Source organism: Pseudopodoces humilis, chromosome 4, assembly GCF_049639895.1.
Source record: "Pseudopodoces humilis isolate 2021_Gansu_Grassland_sample_001 chromosome 4, ASM4963989v1, whole genome shotgun sequence".
Classification (NCBI taxonomy): domain Eukaryota; kingdom Metazoa; phylum Chordata; class Aves; order Passeriformes; family Paridae; genus Pseudopodoces; species Pseudopodoces humilis.
This window is the reverse complement of record NC_142203.1, coordinates 53521229-53542038: the sequence shown is the minus strand read 5'-3', so window position 1 is coordinate 53542038 and position 20810 is coordinate 53521229. Positions and strand designations below refer to the sequence as shown.

General features: G+C 36.6%; 1 protein-coding gene across 1 annotated transcript in view; it reads right to left on the bottom strand.

The window, feature by feature from the left end:
- Positions 1 to 20810, bottom strand: part of SV2C (synaptic vesicle glycoprotein 2C) — an 86008-nt gene that overhangs the window by 10209 nt on the left and 54989 nt on the right. The window contains exons 5-11 of the mRNA XM_005532510.2: positions 20596 to 20685; positions 16349 to 16459; positions 14301 to 14389; positions 13786 to 13950; positions 10984 to 11117; positions 9537 to 9740; positions 8496 to 8655 (exon numbers count right to left, since the gene is read on the bottom strand). Coding sequence (XP_005532567.1) covers positions 8496 to 8655; positions 9537 to 9740; positions 10984 to 11117; positions 13786 to 13950; positions 14301 to 14389; positions 16349 to 16459; positions 20596 to 20685 — 953 coding nt within the window. The remainder of the gene's footprint in view (positions 1 to 8495; positions 8656 to 9536; positions 9741 to 10983; positions 11118 to 13785; positions 13951 to 14300; positions 14390 to 16348; positions 16460 to 20595; positions 20686 to 20810) is intronic.

Sequence of the window (20810 nt, the reverse complement as noted above, 5' to 3'; positions counted from 1 at the left end):
TTCATTGATGCAAGAATAAACTTGCCCTACCAAAAGTTTCCTTTAGAGACAAGGTCTATGAGGAGCTCATATCTTCTGGGATAAAAAAAAAAAAAAGAATCAAGAAGGTAGTTGTTCTAGCTTTCAGAAAATATTTCTTGCTTGCACTGCAATTAAAAGCCCCAGTCCAAACAACAGGAATTAAGAGAAATGCTAGTGATCTAAGTGACTTAAAATGCGCTCTGCTTATTCTACTGAAGCACCTGTGAGGGAAAGGAAGAATTCTTATGCTCAGATATAGACTGAATTGAAAAGCTTCTGCTGGAGCTACTAAAGAGGAGCCCAGAGAACTGAAGTAAGAACAATAGACCACAGCTAAGAGCAAGGATATACTGTCTCAGTGCTCTTCACAGAACAGATTTTTGATTTTGAAAATGGCAAACGATGCTATCAAGGCATGAGAGGTCCTCTGAACAAGATCTGAACAAAATGTGCCATTTTGAAATAATAGTGTCTTTCCTGTCAAATTCTTAAATCAGTTAAAAGACTACCTGCAGAATATCTTAATATGAATTAAGACATGTAACATACTAATTAATACACCTTCAAATAGTTGCTTTTCTGTTACTTTAAATGTTTATTTTCCATTGTTGCAGACCAAAGTCAATTTCTTACCTAAAATGTTATAAAAGTAAATTCAGAGGACCTGATAACATCCTAGTGACAGCTTTTTGTATTATGTGTCTTTTCTGAATCTTGGACAAAACACAAATTACTTTTTTAACTGGGTGATTATATATTTATGTATTATTTGTTTGTCAGTATGTCTCTTGCACTCCCCAGCAGTATTTTAATTTCTTTGTAATGTCTGATATTTAGCCAAAAAATTACTGTTTTGTCTGAAGTAAGCACAATTCCTCTTTGTGTAAAGCATGGCATTCATCCAGATAATGCATGACACTAGGTATTGGCAGTATCTAAAGAAAAGGAGACAGGTAATTTCTATGGCAGAGTAGAAACTACCCAAAAATCTGTGGAAAAAAACAAGTGGAAGAGACCTAGATGTGTCTCTTATATGTTCAAAGTCATTATTTACTTGTTTTGTATATATATTTGATTGAACCTGCAGTACTTTTACAAAATACATAGTGCTAAGGAAACCTAATCATGCACATCCTGGACATAACAATTTTGAAAATTACATGTTCTGCCTTGCAGCAATCCAGACCCCTAAGGGCCAGAGAGCACATTGCTGAGAGCAGCAGATGAGGACACTTTGGGTAAGTGCTGCCTTTGAATATTTCTGACAGAGAAAAAGTCACAGCAGCTCTTTGAAAATACCTTCCTCAGAGAAGAAACAAGCAAGTTGAAACATGCCCATTCTAAGCATGACCTTTGGAGGAATGGGTCTGAAGGAAGACCATGAGATAACACTGAAGGAAGCAGAGAAGAGCCATTCTACTGGGGTGAACTTCCAAAGCCAATGAGAAAACAATCAAAAGTCTGCTATGGAAACATCTGGGCTCCAGGAACATATAAAGCCCAGAGTATCTGGAGGAATATGACCCAGGATAGGGTGTAACTATTGAAAAGGAAAGAGCACCAGACTGATGGATGTTGTAGGGTTCACAAAATCACGGGGTGGGTAAGGTTGAAAGTGGCCACAGTCAGTCACCAAAGCTCAAACAGTCAAAAGCTCATCTTAGCCCAGCAGGTCTGTCCCCAGACTTTACTGGTTATTCTTCTTGAGGTGCAGGACCCGGCATTTGCCTTTGCTGAATTACAGACAGCTCTTCTCTGCCCATCTCCCCAGCCTGTCAAGGTCCTTCTGGAGAGCTGCAAAAAGCATGAATGTCTTTGAGGTTCCTGAAGAGGAAAGGACTTTGTTAAAATAGACTGTATTGCAAGCAGGTAGAAAGAGGTTAAAGACATCACATCTGAACTTGAAACCCAAGCTGATGTGATAGGATAACAAGAGATTGCAGCTTTTATGAAGAACTTAAGGGAAGAAGAAAAGGAAAAGAGTCAGAATGGTTCTAATATCAGCCTCATTTATGCACAGAAAGTACTTCTGAAGTTATGGTGGTGACCGGTTGTGATCAGAGGCTGCACATAAATATGGTTTTCTTGGTTGCCAATGCTGATGCAAAATCAGACTTAACTCCAAATAACAGTAGCAGAAAAAACCCCCAAAACATAGAGAAACTAGACACCTAGTCAATCAACAGCCTCAGTAAATTCAGAGATACCAGAATTCCCCAAAGAATACATCGATCCAGCTAAAACAAATTTGGATAGATACAGGCAGGAAATATTTAGAAAAGCAATAGCACAAAACATATGGGGATATTTTACTTATGGTTAGTGTTGTTTTATATACTAGGTATAAAGGTAAGCTGTTCCACAGATGTTAGCTGCTTATATCAACTATTATGACAGTGGTCTGAATACAATTTTCTGCGCAATTTGAACCGTTTCTTTTCATGTTCTGGTCTCTACAGATGCCACTGTTCTTTGGATCTATTATTGATTATATACTCAGCATTACTTTATTGAGTTTTAAAGTAATTTTGTAATACATACAAATACATACTTCTGTCTGAACAAAATTAAGGGAATTTTTCTGCACTGAAAAACCAGTTCTATTTGTAAAATGGACTTACAGAATTTTGCTGATTGTAAGGAGGTTTTATTAGTCTAATCCCATTAGTGTTATCAAATTATAAACAAATAAAAGTAAGAAAAAATAAGCTCATTTTACTACCCTTAGCTGTCCTGATAATTAAAAAATGAACAACCCAGAAGAAGCTCAATCTTTTAATCTTTAAGCAGATTTCAGGCATGTTCTTTTGCCTAAAATAAGCACATAATTGGCATGAACAATAAGATTTTAACAGGCTTAAGTAAATTGTTGTTATGACCTGAAAAGCATTGTCACTGTTTAATCTTATACCTTCGTACCCTTCAATTTTAATACTGTGTTTGAATGTGTTTGTACTTATAGTTAGAACAAGGTGTTCAAACCATTATGGAGCTCAATGGGTAGAAAATTCAGACTGCTTGTTTTTTTAAACATCTTTCTTAGAACAGTGTTTGGGATTCAAACCCTTTAAAATCTGTATTAATTCATGCTTTTATAATTAACTGTTGTGAATCCAGGGAAATAAAAATAGCCAGGAAATAAATATGCTGCAAATCACATGTGTATATGACTATTGACTGTTAGGCAGTGTTAGGCAGTGTTAGTATAGTCTCTGCTACAATGTTTGAGGGAAGTGCAAGTGTTAGCAAATGATCAAAGTTATGTGATGCATCATCTTACCATCCTGAACAAATTAAGTGAAAAATTCCAAGTATACACCATTCATGTATACACCAATTTTCTTTGCACTGATCAATTATTGGACCAACATTTGCACAAAAATTTCATGTTGACTTCATGAGTAATCCTCATTACTGCTCAAGGGAGACCAGCTGTAAGTAGCAAGAATTCCTTGTCCAGCTAGAGAATTCACCTAAGTCTTTCAGGCACATCAGTAAGAAAATTCTTGCTAATCAGTTTGGGCTTGTCTTAAAAAAAAAACCAACCCAGATACAGATTTTAGTATTGATAGGAGAAAAATATATGCGTCTTTTATAAAAATGTCAGGATAAGGAGAAAGCTGGATGTTACTGAAAAGGAATTTTCCCTGATGTATTTTACTTCTGCTGCTGAGAAAGCTGGGGCAAAGAAAAATGCCTAGCTTCCTTTCATCCAAGGTCCACATAAAAATGGCAAGAGTCCAAACAGTTAAAAATAGAGGGATTATCCAAGCCTTTAGATTAAAAGAGCTTGTTTCCTGATTGCCACATATGTTCTTTCTTAGACCAGGTGCTTGTATTCCTACATAAAATACTTCAGATGCACTTTTTAACTGCTGATAAAATATCTAAAAGCTTCATTGTCCTGTGGCAGAGTGCTACTAAATATGTAGCACAAATATTTGTTCTCTTTCTTGCCAAAGCTATTTACAAGAACAATTTACAACAAAATTTTGTTGGAATCAATAATACGGAAAGCATTAAAAGAGAGTTTCCAAATGTCCTGTGGACAATTTTATGATGTCCTAATATTTTATATTCTTTTAAAAAGTTAGTACAGAAATACATATCATGGCCTGATCAATTATAGTGCTTAGTGTGCAATTAAAACCGTGGAATTTGTCTTTCTTCCTTGGATTACTGCAAAAGGCATAGGTGTGGCAGGTCATGCCTTAAAAACCTTAACATTTCAGCAAAATGCAGCTGAGCTATATCCACAGGATGAGAGTAGAAAATAGCTGTCAGAAGATCTACAGTAAGTCAATTACTGCTATTATGACTCAAAAGAATAGAAAGTTTCTCTTCTGTCACCCACACCAATACAAACTTGGACATAAGATACTGTGAGAATTTTATTTATTGCTCTGGGCATAGATCCTAAGGGTTAAAGAAGAAGTGAAAAAATTAAGTATCATGAACTGAATATAGGAGTTTTATATTTCTTAATTATGGCCAAACCCTTATGAAATTTTTTCAGAGGCATTGAAAAAAGGCAAAACAGGATGACTTAATTTTATAGCTCACCTTGAATTCTAAGTATTCCTGGCCAAGATTCAAACCCAGATCTATGATAGACACAGTAAAATGGTGAATTCTTGGTTATCTGATGCAATCTGATTTATTCTCTATGTGGGAGATGATCTATTTCTATTCCACTTTCTGTTTAAGTTATGGTTATTTGTAGTACCATCTCTCTGATGGGAATCTTGGCTTATAATGCTGATGCTTCCCAAGTTCACCAGAAGATAGGTACCATTTATATGAAAACTGCATTTTAAAGTAATAAAAATGTCTCAATGCTCCTTCTTCAGAGAACTTAAGCTTTCTTCTATTCTTACTTATATTACAGGCAGAGCTGAGAAAGCGTGCAGTGTTATTGCAGGCCCCTTGGGCATGCACATTACAACACAAGCCGTAATTACCTCATCACACAATATTTCTTTTTCCACATCACTCTGCCAGTGCAGAGAACAAAGAGGGCTTGAGGGTAAAATATAGATGCACTGAAGAAAACTTAGTTTCCCTCATCTGCTGTAGAAGTTGGAAGCTGCACTGTGAATAAGACTGAGGACTGCAACGTGAGAAAACAGTTTCATGATTAAGAGAGTGGAGTGCTGTCAGAAGAAAGGATGAAATCCCAACTTCTGTTGCAGAATTTGCATAAGAGGCAAGCAAGTCACATAAAGTTAACAAAATGGTCTTTAAGCATGCCTTTCATATTTTCAGCTGAGCACCTTCAGGTTTATGTTGCTGGAGTGCTGGGCACCTAGAGCAGTATTGAAGTTACACTTCCAGCCCGTTCCTTCCAAAATGCTCAGTGACTGGAATTTTTGGTGTCACACACTCCAGCCTACAGATTTCTTCTCCTGATGGACAGCAGAGCCCATTAAGAAGATAAGGTAAAAGACAAGAGAAGACAAAGAGAAAATGTAAGTTATTTACATTCTTGAGTTGTAATATTTTACTTGCTTATTGGAAATAACTAGTTTATATCCAGATATCATGTCTGTGTTTTAAAAGTAGTGTATTGAAAAGTTCAGAAAGTGGTACTGTATTATCAAAACATTGTTCGTTATTTCATAAGTATCATCTAGAAGACAGAAACCCACTTATGACATTATAACATTAATTATGTTATTTTCCATTTTAACACTACTTCATCGTCTACCTGAGAACCATTTGAGATCTGTATGTCCTGTAATATCTATTACAGCAGTTGTACAAACCAGCTGAGGTTTTATGAAGAACATGAAAGCAAAAGCTGACCTAAAATAGCATAAAATTTGGAACAAGAAAGTAGGACAAACTATGTAGTTACCTCAATTCCAGGGATCACTAAACTAAAATGTAAATATGTAGAAGAGTGTGAATTCATACAGAATCCAAATCTGTCAAGATTTTGAAGCAACCCTAACTGATGAAGAAGAAACTGAAATGTGTGCTCTATATCACACAGACTGCCAAACTGTTCTCCACACTCCTACTGGAAAAAAGCCGGTATGATCCCTAAATTCCTAGAGTACGATTTATGAAACACCTTTCGTATTGTACTGCACAACACCAGCAAAGCCCCTGCAGTTCAGCAACTGGCTGGTCTCCAGGAGGAGGAAAAGGAGGGGCTACCCAGTCCTGTTGTGCATGGTAGCATGAACTGGCCTTCCTCCACCCACCTTTCTTCGAGCCCAACCTCCAGCTACCCTTTTGCTGTGCATTTCTGGTCATTTCACTGATAGGCTGTAAGGAAACAGTATTAAACATTGACAGAGTGAGCAAGGATTTTGTGATTATATTCCCTTTACAGGAGAATCTGGAAGCCGGTTTCAGGGCCAGATTCACTCTGGGTGCAGCTTTGTAGCAAAAGAGAGCATCATCTTAAGTAGGAAGGATTTCATATGCAAAAACGGATCAGGAAGCTTCGTGTTCCACATATGCTGAGAAAGGCTGTTCAGCCCTACAGCGACTTGGAAAAGCTGGAAATTCCTAGCAAACTGTGGCAAGCTGTGCCTGGTCATGGAGATCACAGGAGTCTGAGAAAGAAACCCAGGATTATCAGAGGTGAGCAGTGCTGGTTGTTAAATTGCAGCTAGTCTGGATAAAAAAAAAAAAATCAGAGAAAAATTCTCACAAGCAACTTATTTGAGTCCCTGAAGGTATGAATTTTCAAAAAGTTATACAAAACAAGAAGTAGCTTTGCTCCAGTCTGAAAAAAAAACTCAGATTGGCTGTTTGCTTATAACCAAGCTGGCAAAACCTAGCAGTCATGGTTCCATCACTATCAGCTTCTGGGAAAAAAGTCTCGTATAACATATGTCACCAATGTCTTTCCAGGCACAGGTAGATTCACCCACCAGCCTTTTTGTAGTGGTAATACAAAGAGACAAGTTATTTCTCTGATTTGTTGTTAAAAACAGCTGTTTCAATTCAGTTTCTGTTTCCAGACAGTTATTCCTGCATACTAAAGATTTTTAGAGAAAAGATGAGTCAGAAATTGCTATAATCCCAAAGCTAGCAGAAACTATTTAAAACGACTATTAGCTACAACTAAAGATGCCTTAACATCTGTATAGATATATATAGATAAATATCAGTTACATTCTTTATAGCATTCCTAGTAATGATTTTTTTTTTTTTTTTTCTGTTAACACCAATGACTTTTCCAATTCTTTTTCTTTACTTCTTTACTTTAGGAAAACATATGTGGCTGCTACATTCGAGAATGCCCAAAAGATGGTAATTTCTACAGGATATTTATTAGAATTATATCATAGCATTTGAATGGTGGAAGAATTCTCGTCAGAAGAGCAATTTCCTGAGGTGTAATAAAAATACTAGCACTTAGTATTAAGGCTTAGTGCTTGGGATTCCTAAATAGCCTGGTATTGTTATTTGATATAATTACAGCTGTGGACATCAATTTCTTGTCTGAAGAAGCACATAATTTTAAAACGACAATGAAAGGAGTACAGAGAAGCTAGTCTACACTTTTCTATATCTCTTCATGGACAACACTAAAGACGGTGGAACTTCTTTCCAAAAAATTACACCTGCCACCAAGGCATCATGCATTTATAAACTGGAAATATTTTTCACTTCATTTCAAACATCCAGTGAATGACATAATAATTAGCACTGCAACAGGAGAAAGGACACAATGTACTTTGTTAGGAATCTGGGCATTTTTACATATTTTTTTTAGGGATTTGCGCGGGGGAAAAATATTCAAGGCTATTCAAGATAATGCAGCTTTTACATCCTTGCACTCCCCATGAAACAGAATATGACTCAACAGTTCTGCCTTAAGTCCATTAAATGACATAAGGTCAGGATTAAAAAGTGCCCTGTATCTGAAAAAAACCCAACCCATGTCATCTAGGGGAAATGCAGGATTTGAAAATTGTCCTGACATTTCTTACAAGAGCCCTGAAGAGTCAAGAGCGGTGCCCAAGATAATTTTTACCCACTTAATGTATACTCCAAGTGGTCCTGCATACAAATTCATGGCAGACTGATTAGCAGCTGAGGGTGGTTCAGACAACGATTTTTATCTTGATACCCACCATTTCGCAGACAAATGCAGCTGTATTGCTGGTTTGGACCAACTGCTGCCTTCATATACAGTTAAACTATGGGAAACTCAAAAATATTCCATCATTGTTTTCAGAAATATTATCTGTGTTTTAAATGAGAGTAGCTGCTAGTCCTTCTGTTTTCAAATGAAACTACGTTTATGGCATTTTCCTGATTAGGTGATACTTGATGCCAAATACATACTAAATTGCTCAAAACCCCTCATTGTTTCCCTTTGCTTTTCGTAAGAAAAATTATTCATTTGGCCCTCTCAAAACATCACTACCTCTGCAAGGCTCATACAAAATAATTTCTCTTTGCCATTTCTGCTGGTACATTTAGGTTAGGGGAAGTATATCTGCACATACCTTCTGTCTGTAGGATACAACTCCACAGTAATGACATCTAGAGAGTTCCATGCTGAGATGGTGAGGCCGTTGTACAGGCACAGCATACCTATCATCATAGATTCACTGGTTCCAAACCACAGGAAGAAACAGCTGATGCCAGAAAGAACCATGGAACCACCTAGGTACAAGGCAGGTGAAGCAAATATATAAAGCAAACATGGAGTTGTATTTAAAGAATAACCTTTGTTTTGTCTAATATTTCTGTGTACATAGTGTAGCTAAATAAGTGACCCAAATATTTGAGTTAAACACCAAAGAGACCTCCTCTACTGGTAAGGCCAGACAGAAAGACAAATGTTGAAGGATGGAGGTCACAGGAAAAAAATACAATTCCTCATGTATCAGAATGCATCACAAAGTATTCAGCTGGAAGCCACTTTGAATTCCCAAAGCAAGATGCCTGAGGAAAACTTCCCTCCCATTATTCTTTGCTCATCATCTTTTGCAAGTAGATGAAACCTGTTCATGTATTATAATAAAAACACCTTATTTATTTTATTGTATTTATATAGAGATACTGCCCTAGAAAATTAAGATTATGAACTACCACATAGTTACTCAATTAAATTGAAAACGAATTTCTCATTTTTGACAATCCACAGGAGATACCTTTCAACTGTGTTCCTATGCAAAACTGATAACATAAAAAGAACAGCTGATACTTTCCAGGAGCTGCTCCACTAGCTGAGGGTCACCTGTGCATACTTTGCTTTCCTTTCAGCTGGAGCAGAGATAAACCACCAGTCACCAGTCTCCAAAATCACATTCTAAATGCCTAGATTATGGTCTTGTAATATCTGTGTGGATGAGCAAGTAGAGGTGGCTGCAGATGCCTTTTTTCCCTAGAGTTTCTAAACTGGGGGCTTTTAAAAACAGTGCTTATGATGCCACATAAATAACACATCTGCAGAAAGAATGTTTTCCAATTCTCTGAGCCAAATTCCTTGAAAAGAGGATGTGTTACTTTTAACATTCCCTGAACCAAAGTGAATCCCCTACCTAGCATCGTTAACCGTCCTATTCTATCCATCAGGAGGGCGGACACAATATTTCCTGGTAACACTGCCAAAGTTCCAAGGAAATTAACAAAGTAGATCCAGTAGGCACTGTAGTCATCATCAAAAGAAATCTGGCATCCTGTCCTGATGTGAAAAAATGTGCAATTTATCAATTCACTGTCAACAAATTTATACTGCTCGAGATCTGTGGAAAGAAGAAAAAGAATTGTTTCAGCTAGCAGCCAACTCCATATGCAACTTTTGATTAAAAACATTTCAACTTCAAGCAACTGCAATGACAACTTGGAGCTTTCACAGCTTTACAAAAAGGGGACTAGTTACTTCTGTTAATTTTGATAGTTTTTTCCCTTACTAGAAAAATTTTCAAAGCTCTTGAAAAGGACCAACTACAGCCTGGAAATAGGAAGTTATACCACTGTAATTTACCCTGCTTGGATTGTATTTGGTTAAGGCCTTTCAGCACCAGCTGGTCTTGCACAAAATGTACTAGGGATTCACAAGTTTCTTTGACTCTGTCTTTCTCAGTATCAGGCCAATTTCCTGATGAGACTGTCTATTGTGTTCAATTTGGTTTGATTTCCTTTAAGTGAAATATTCCTGTGGAATTCAGTTTAAACTAATTTTCATTTCTGAGAAGTCCTCATGGTCTCCAGCTTGTCCATGGATGAGTTACTAACTCTTTGTAGTTAATTCTTCTGCCAGTACCAATCTTTTTTTTTTCCTGTTCCTCTTGTCAGCCTTATAAACCTGAACCTTCCTTCCACATAAAGGTCTTTGCTTGCTCTGAAACCTAGGTCTATTACTGTTATGACTGCTGTAGTTACAGGAAAGTGGGAAGAAGTGCCCCATCTTTCCAACAAGCTTAGTTGGCCATGTTCTACTTTCAGTTATGTTTTATTAAGCTGGAGAAAAATAAATTCTTCTGTTGAAACATATGAAAATATGGATTTCACATTACTTAGAAGATTGGGAATGATTAAAGACTAGGTAATTTGAATCCTAAATTCAGATTCCCCTGCCACAGCAAGGACAGTGAACAAAACATTTCACCAGTCCATTTTATACAATATAAAAATACAGTAGTTAAATCTACCAGTAAAATAGTAAATGTATTTTCTTCTCTCCAGACTGACTCTCTTTTCTCTTCAGACTATCTCTTTAGAGATAGTTGATATCAAAGATTAAAAAAAGGTCTTTTATTATGTGAATAAAATAAATAATTTTTTATCTGAGTCAATATTAGGCCTGCACTATCTCTTGCGCAGTGAAATACTTTCACTTATCTCTTGTAGCAAGCTGGCTGCTTTTTATATATTATTATGACTTAAAGGAGGACTTCTTGTATGTCTTACTAGAAAACCAGAAATAATCAATATAAGATGAGGACATGCAGATGACCAGTGGGCATTTGAGGCTCTTTCTCATACCTGTATTGTAGAAGGTGGTGTTCACAAAAGTGCAATTCCTGAAGTATGTGTTCAGTGAAGTAATGTCTTCAAAAACACAGTTCTTAAAGAGTGAATCTTCAAAGGTTACTGATTTAAACTTCATCATAATAAACCTGCCCAATACAAAGAATTGCTGTCAATCCACCTTCATAGTTTTGAATAAAAACAAATAGAGCTATATAGATCTAAAAAAATCTCGAACCCAGTAACAATGATTCCTTTGATGCATTTTACAGCTATGATTAATGATTAGCTAATTCTAGAATACTATTGTTCAGAAGAAGAATTAGTAACACATATAGTTCCACATAGTTACTGGCCCAAACTGGTAATGTGATTTATTTGATAATATTTCTGTTGTTACTTGTCTTTAATCATCAATCAGAACCAATGTTATGACATCCATGAAACAGCCTTGTAAAATCACAGTTGCTAATAATTTGACATTACACCTGTAAACAGGGAGTTAATGCTTCAGATATTTAGTCCCTGGGAATAAACAAGCACAGGCTAATACCAAGAAGCTGAAAAGAAAAAAGTTTTAAAACAATCTTGATTTGTCAGAGGAACACACTGGTTAGGCTCGAATGCAAAACATACTGGTGTTGAAAGTTGTTTTCACAGAATGGTTATAACATGAATAAAAAGTTACATTGCCAGTTACAGAGCTAGACATCTAACTATAAGTATGTCCCCATTAATCCTTTGCCTATGGATGCTATTTCAATTATAATTACTGTGTAATTAAAGCTGCCATAAGGAATTTGCTGGTAGCTTTTTTTAAATTTCTGAACATCCTTCTTCCTACAGACACTCATTTAACACAAGGTTTTATTAAATATTAATAGAAAAAGTCAGTGACAAATTATATTGCATACAGTAACTTTCTATCTCAATGTCACTAGATTAAAACAATGCTTTATTGAATAAGAATTTTTAGTAAAATTCTACCAAATAACATTGTGTTAACAACACCAACCACAACAAAGACGTGGAAATGCATCATCATTTTCATGATGTCTTTTATTTCACATGAAGGTGTGGGAAAAAAGGGCAGTTTTTTCTTCCAAATGCATACCTGGCTTTATTCTAGTCAAACCTGGTGTCACTAGCTAAGTATTTTCCTTATAAGAAGAGTAATAGTAGGAATAGGAACACAAAAAATATGCTATCTACAAAGGAGCAGGAATTAAACTCTCCCATGAATAAATTTGTTGGAACCACATCTTTATGAGAAGGGAGAGAAAAAGCTAGTAGTATTTATCACAGTAAGTGACTTACTAACTAATGAATTCTCTTTTTGTATCTGTCAGAAGAATAGTGTTTTCAGTCCATTAGTTTTAGTTACTATATAATTTCTCATTTGTGACAGTCTGATTAAAATCAGGCTGGAGTTACTCATTATCATTTTTCATACAGCACTTTCCAATCTAAAATGTAGACTAGTTCCAGAGGAGAACAAAGAAAATATAGTGATCAGATTAGTCAGTTGAAACAGAACTGACAGACTACACATTCTACATTCTTCTGAAGCACTTTTTACCTTTGGACAGGAAGTATGTGACTACATTAAAATTGGTGTCATAATGATTTGAATTAAAACCCAACAGTCAAAAAAGTCGAGTATTGATGGATCTTCTCATTAAGAAAGAACTTGAAGGAAACAGTGAGATTGAGGGTGGGTGGGGTATTGAAACATTTATGAAGGAAGGATAGCAAATGGGTTCATGCCTCTTGGGAAATGTTTTGTGAATCCCAAATAGCTGTCAGAGGCATATTAAATTTACACATTTGAAAGAGTAATTTACTGATTTAGCATAAATTAATGTTATATTTAGTGCTTTACAATAATATTCTGTTTAAATTGATACAACCTCAGTTACTGACACTGATTTTAGGAGAACATCTGCATTCTGGAAAGGAGTGGGACTTGGAAGTTATGGCTAGGTTAAAAATTAAATAACTGCTGTTTTTTTCTTCAATGCAGAAACCTTTAACTGTGTCAAAACCCAAGCTCTACTACTACTGCTAAATCATCACAAAATAATCAATTTTATTCACTTACATATAGATTTTCCTACGGAAATAATAATTTCTTAATATCATGACTTCCAGCAGACCATTCATATGGTTGCTCTGTACAGTTCTTAATAGAAACCAGATACCTAAACCAGATGTGTTTAATTTTCCCCAAAGTTATCTAGTTATTTGTGAGTCCAGATATAGCCTTAATATATTTGCCTTTGGCTAAAAAAATCACAGAAGTCTTTGTCAGAATGTTGTTTCCCATTTCAGAGCTGTTCATGCTTTTTATTGGTTTACAGTAATGTTTAGCTTTCATTTTTCTGTGATAAGATCCTAACCTCCCCATGTTCAGCCATTTCACAGAAGTGTCTTTCATCAATAAAAAAAGAACCAGCAACAGAGATGAAAGTACATCTTTGCCCAGCCCCCTACAATATACTGCATATGTTGGATCTGAAAACCTTTGAATCACACTGTGAAAGGAAGTAAAATTGACGTAGACTTTTTGGTCTGTTTTGCAGGATGACAGGTAAGCTGGGTTTGCATCGCAGATCCTCACACAGGAACCACGAGGGCATGTACATTTCTCCCCATGCTCATGAGTCATAAGAAGTTAAGAACAGAAATAAATATTCACTGAAAGGTAACAAAACCATCTATCATTAGCTCATCGAAAAAACTGGGTTATTAGGATGAGCTTTAAAGCATGCATCTGTTTATTCCAGCTAAGCCAAGATATTAAAAAAACCTCTAAACCTGTCATTGATGTATTCTCCATTGCTGTGAATCTGATTTTCCAGCGTGAAGTTGAAGACGAAATGTGAGACCTCCTCGTTGCGGAAATGTTTCACTCGGGATGCATACTCATCTGACTGCAGATGTTTAATGACATCAGGAAACCAGACAGATAAGCCATAGTAGCTGTGAAAAAACAGAAGAACTTCAGGCACCAACCTTACTCATTCAGAAATCTGTGCCAGGTGTGAATGAGCAGCTCCTTTGGCCACCTATGTGACAGGGCTGTTGCTCCATCAGAATAAAATCCTCCATAACATAAAATTTTTGAAAGACACTGACACCAGAAGATGTCAGTTTTTCAAAGGAGGTATTCCTAATGAGTCAAGTTTGCAACCAAGAACAGACTGACAAATACAACATTTTGTGGAAAGATCCTGAATAAAACAGATGATCATAGTGTCAGAAATGTACATGCAGATGATTTTTATGTCTGTCAAGACAATAAAAAATGGTTTAATCTCAACCACTCTTACCCAAAAGACAGGGTGAACCACACAGCTGTAAGCTTGATCGTATTATCCTTCACTGGGTAGTTGAAGCATCTCATAAATGTCAACCAAATCTGTAAATCATTATGAAACACATTTATTTACATATCTTTACTTATTTTGAACAATTTTCTTAAAGGCTAGAAGATATTTGATTCTTATTTGCTTGTTTCTTTTGGGCATGAGAGAGAGCAAATAGGCTTTCTTGCCACACTTCTTTTGATGCAGCCCAGAACGTGATTTGTTTTCTCATCTGTAAGAACATATTAGTCTCATATCAATTCTTTTGTAAACAGTGTGGACTGTGTATAACAATTCAACCTTATTCTGATCACCTCAAACTTTCTTAATCTCTAGGCAGCTTCATTTTACTTTCTCACATAAACCAGGGATTTTCTCAGAAACATTTTCTTCTCACTTCCCAGTATTAGACAAACTACATTCCATGATTAAAGAGGGATACAATCAGAGTTTGATTTATTCTAAACTACCATGGCTAGAAATTGATGTCTGAACTATATGAGGAAAACGTTGCACTACCCCAAGATCAGAGACCTTGTATATGGTACAGCAGAGCTGACTGAGAATGATGTTCTCATCTCTGTCCTTCTCTCCTTTCAGGGGGAAGGTGCGGGAAGGTGCGGGAAGGTGCGGGAAGGTGCGGGAAGGGAAGGGAAGGGAAGGTGCGGGAAGGGAAGGGAAGGGAAGGGAAGGGAAGGGAAGGGAAGGGAAGGGAAGGGAAGGGAAGGGAAGGGAAGGGAAGGGAAGGGAAGGGAAGGGAAGGGAAGGGAAGGGAAGGGAAGGGAAGGGAAGGGAAGGGAAGGGAAGGGAAGGGAAGGGAAGGGAAGGGAAGGGAAGGGAAGGGAAGGGAAGGGAAGGGAAGGGAAGGGAAGGGAAGGGAAGGGAAGGGAAGGGAAGGGAAGGGAAGGGAAGGGAAGGGAAGGGAAGGGAAGGGAAGGGAAGGGAAGGGAAGGGAAGGGAAGGGAAGGGAAGGGAAGGGAAGGGAAGGGAAGGGAAGGGAAGGGAAGGGAAGGGAAGGGAAGGGAAGGGAAGAATACAGCATTACCAGACTCGGAGGTCTCAACACCCGTCATGCAATGATGAAAGTGCTCTGACCCAGGGTCTAGTCTAGTGAGATGGAAAGGATGTGTGCCAACCAAGCTTCAACTCCTTAAAAGCTGGTTTAGTAAGATGCCAAATGATATTTCAATCTTCAAGTGCTGCATTTTTGGTCAGTAATCATAAAAGTAAACAGTTTCTGACTTTTTTCTTTTCCCTGGGGAAAATGTGTCTTTTCCTAACAACATAATTTTGTGACAAATCTTGGCTTGCAAGACTTCATGATAGTTCTAGAGAGCTTAAAATGACAGATTTTTAATAGCTGTGAAAAGACAGTTTTGAACTTAAAAAAAATTAATTAATGAGGCCTTTTTCAAATATTGTTGCAAGGCTCAAAGATACTATGCAATTTTGGTTTTACAGAACAAGTAACAAAAGGATAAAAGCACAGTCCCAGCAAGCTTGTATTAAAATCTGAAATAGTTCTAAAGTATTTTTCTGGTAAAACACTTGACAAACCTAAAAAAATAAGTGCAGATACAATGCCTATAAAGGCATTATTTTACACAATTTATTAATGAATTTATCATTATTAACTAATGTGGCTGCCTTGTGTTCCTCGTGATAATTTTTCATCTCCTCATGTGTCAAGTCCTTCCATACATACATATTGATCCACATTCTCAATACACAGGTATTTTGTGCTGTTTATGAATATCACTATGTAATTATTAGCAATCACTTCTGTGAGGACCAATGCAGCATTTTCCTCCTCTGAAGCTGGGATAAAGCTCTGTGATTCACCAGCATTTTTTCTGTGTCAGGAAACCTAAACCTTACACTGGTTCCTGTTGCATGGAAAATGTAGCATTGCAGCTATCAACAGCAGGAGCTCAGAAAATCCATCTCATTTCTATAAGTCAATTAAAAAGGAAGCAGGCAATTACAGAATGAAGAGACATGTTGTTACTTACACCATACAGCTCTGTGCGGATTCTTACAAAACACCTCCTGTACCAAGTTCCGGTATCGCTCTCTATTTCTATGAGCTCATCTATCTGCTTAGGTGTTTTGATTCTGGTAACCTAGAAATAAAAACAGAACAAAAATATTTGAAGTTTCTGGAATCATGAACTGCCTGTGGAGCAGTATGGGGTGTTTATTATGTGAGTATGGGAGTATGGGGGTTTATTACACCCCATCTATAAAAATGAGCAGATACTCATCCTGCGTCTAAACTTCTAAACTGAAGTCTTTATGGATGCAATTGTTTCAGAAAACTCTGTGTTCAATGCATGCTGGAAATAAATTTTCTCTGCCTACAATAAGCTGTTGCTGTCTGTCACATTCTTTTAGAGAGTTGTTGTATATACCTCTGATGTCACAAAGGGTAAAACATTAATTTAAACCACCAGTTAACTGTGCCCAGAATTTGCCTTCAAATTGTTTCAGACTTGCTATCACAACATTTTGGAAGTCTTTTGCTAAAGGACACAGCAGTGAAAACAGAAGTATTCAAAATGTTATGAACTAGTAGCTGGACAACCGTTTTATTTTTATTTTTATTTTCTTAGTGTTAAACAGGGAACTCAATGAAGAGAGAAGGAGTGAGCTGAAATGATCTGGACACATGTTATTGCTTTTATCATCTACTTACCTGAAGTGAAATGAGATAAACAGACATCAGGGAAAAATACAGAATTACCAGTGACAGAGAATGTAATGCATCTTACAATGTTAATTTTTACTTTTACTCTCTTGTGTAGCAGAACCAGGATGTGTTACATGGTCTTTCCAGACACAGGACCTGAGAAACTGATAGTACTATATGGTTTTTGGTTTAGTTTCTACTCTGGTCCCAGCTTCATAATTATATCACAAAAGGCAGTGTATTCGTCCACAGTTTATTTTAAAAGATGTGCGAAGAACAGAAAGAAAATTAATAAAATGAGGAAATGGACTGACACAGAAGGAAGGAGAAAGCAAGAGACTGCACATTTGGTGTTTGGCTGCAGTTTCTGAAATTAGACATACCTTCTGTTTCTTCTTAACAGAATGAGGACACCCCCTGTGCCCTTCTCCACAGTATGCACTGTGACAGGACATCAGGGAATAGCAATATTGACAAAAAAGCTCAAGTTGTGAGCCCACTGCTTTTACAGATGTATTCTATTTGAGATGCAACAGCAGCCTCATCCCATGAACAAGGATATAGTAAAGCTCACTGAACAGTTTGAGGTATAACTGCCCTCATTTCTGAAGTACTACAGCTCACTGTTTTGCTAGATCATGACTTTATCAAAAGACTCTAACATTCTTGTCATGCCTCTTCCAATAATCCTGTCCACATCATTCCACTGATCTCAAGCTTTTCTTAAAATGCTTTCAGGAAATATGTTATACAAAAGACTGAGTCAGGTCCTCAGAAATTATCTGATATCTCCTACATACAGAAATCCTTGCATACCATGCCTCTGGGGCTTTTGAATCCCACTCTTGTGGGCTCAGGGACAACATTTTCACTGTAATGGACACCTGATTCAGTTGGAACTGTGGAGATTAGGGGAAACATATGTATCCTAGGACATTGTATGTAGGGGACAAAAGTTCCCTGGCCTTGGTGGTTCTTTAACATATGAAAAGTCCTATTGAGTCAGATAACAGTCCATCAGGAGCATGCAAGTTCAGCATGTCAGTGTATGATGAATGAAAAAAAACCCCAAACCCAGAAAAGAAAGCCAATTTTAATGAAAATGATCCTTCTGTTTAAAAACAATGGTTAGAAATATGCAACGTTTTAAATTTTAAAAATCAATACTTGTTGCAAGAAAAAATATTTGCAGGAAGAAGAATTATTACATGATAATTTTTTAAAAAAAATTAAATATTTAAACCAAGAGATCTAATGAATAGGTATTTTAAAAATCCAGGAAGATAATAAAGTGTGTACATAAACATCTAATTTAGTAGTTCCATGATTGAAGATATTATCAATTTATTAGTGTCTGTTAGTGTCACAGCTTTCAGAACAAATTTGTCAAAGTATGAAGAACTACCCTTTCAATTAATTCAGGAATCAGAACACTCTATTTTGGATTAACTCTAAACCCAGCTGCTTGTCAGTTGATGTCATTTCTTCCTGAAGGCTTGAAGATAATCCCCTCAATAACATGAACAACAAGAATAAACATAACTTGTGAAAAAAAGCTTCTAGAAAAATATTAAATCAATAGAATGCAGGAAAATGCATAAAAGAAAATCACACTAAAACTATAGACGTAATGGAGAAAAAGCCACATCATCTATAGAGTCAGAAAATATACTATCAAAGGGTGTCTGATGTAATTAACAACATGAAGTGGAGGAAAATAGTAAAGTGTAAGTCATAGAATGGCATTGGATAAGCAAAGGAGGACTATGGAAAGTTTAGGAGAAGTACGTGAATAAATTACTGAGACAAAATGTCACAATCTTGAGGACTGACTTAGGAAAAAAACAAACTAAAAGGATATGCCAGACAAATTATGCATAGGTTCTTTATGCATAAATTTTTCTCTGGGTTTTATGAGATGAAGTGCTGATGTAGTACAATAAGAGGAGAATGATGCATTTTCTAATTATATTAATGCAAGCTAAAAATAGAGACTTCTATATATGTCTAACCTTGACACACAGCACAGTATTTCTAATCTCAATTTGATAAATGGAGTAGTCGTCATAATGCTCAAGGCAGAAACTGGCAAAATTAATGGCTGATCAATTTACAAAAGTAACTGTAGATAAAGTGTCTGAGTGTCACATTTTAACAGCCACAGGGACAAAGGCTTGCTAGACCACAAGAGCTGGAAACATTGAGCATGTGCTTTGTTTTCTTCTCCGCAGCTGCTTTAAGACGTGATTATGATTACGTAAAAGTGACGTGAGAGGCTTATCCTTCCTCCCACATTTTCTCCTAACACATTTCTGTCTTCTGCCTTGTGCCTAAACCAATACTAAAGGGGGACAGGGTCAGCACCGTGGCTGGCTGTGAAATCAGTCAATGAATATCGATAGTAGCAGAAAAGAACCCCCTGGAGTCACCAAGAGCAGGCATATTCTGTCTGAGAGCAGCTCAGGTCGGCGAGAGCCAATTGTGAAATTACACCATAGCTATATGGTGTTAGGCAAATCCCTTTACTCATAAATTAAATCAGAAAATAAAATATTAGATTAGGTGGGATTAGGGGTAGGTCACCAGTGTACCAATAAAAGTGGAGTTAACATGGTAAATGTCCTAGCCAGCTTTCTTTCAAGTTAAATATAGGAATTCTTGAGCTTCTTTGTGGAGATGTTTAAGTGGAGTCAATGGAAACTACATCCAAGGCAGCAAACTGCAAGTCTCAGTGGAATATAAGTTATATGGTCAGATGGTCATTCCTCAAGACTGCCTGCAAATGCAGAACCTTTAAGAGGATTTCTTAATTGAGTTATATGTGTGTTATAGTAAGAAGAAATATTCTAGAAGAGGAAAAACATCCCACAGGTACTGCCACAGCACTGCACAAGCTGGAGAGGCTGACTGGATTTCAAAGCAAGAAAGTGCTGTTTGATCCTACTGTATCCAGGAAGTCAAGATGGTTGTGTATAGTCTTCATAAATAACGAAGAAGCCATAAAAAATTCAATTTTTGAATTGACATTTTCTCCTCCTATAGAAACCACCCATCAATACTTTAAATAGGGTCTTATAATTAGGCCTCAACATAATTAACTGGAGTTTCCAATACATTTTGAGAATATTAAAAGTTTGAAGTTACTATTTTATAGAAGTGAAAATGCAGTTTTTAAAACCATTGTTCTACCTGATAAGAATGGAAAAAAATTCAAAGTCCTAAAGACACAGCAGCTAACTAATTTGGACTTCTATGTGCCTACTATTATTACTAAGGGTCGAAATAACACTCAGATGGAATCTATAAACTATCTTGGTACACCAGATAAAATTCTCATGCTGTGGCTTCATACACCCATGAATATCCTGGCCAAAGGCTGATTTCTTAGCAGACACTATATGTATAACAATTTCAGTAGGAATTCACAATACTTATTATTTAGGTATTTAGAGTGCCAAAAATTGGCTTAGCCTTTTAGAGTATTAATATTGATTATTTAAGGCTTCCAGACCTCACCAATCAGGAGGCTTGCTGATGTGATAGGTGATTAGCTTTAAAAGCAATACTCACAGTGAAGACCTTCTCAGGCTGACCACGAGCACGCATGTTAGTGTCATGAATTTGCTTGAGTATCATCCAAGCTTCATCATGTTTTCCAACCTGAATATTAGAACAAAACATTTCAGTACAACATACATACAAATTAAGTTACTCACTATAGCCCCTGAAAGATCTAAATGCCTGTTTGGTAGAGGTCATGATATAAAACAGAAATAATTTTGAAA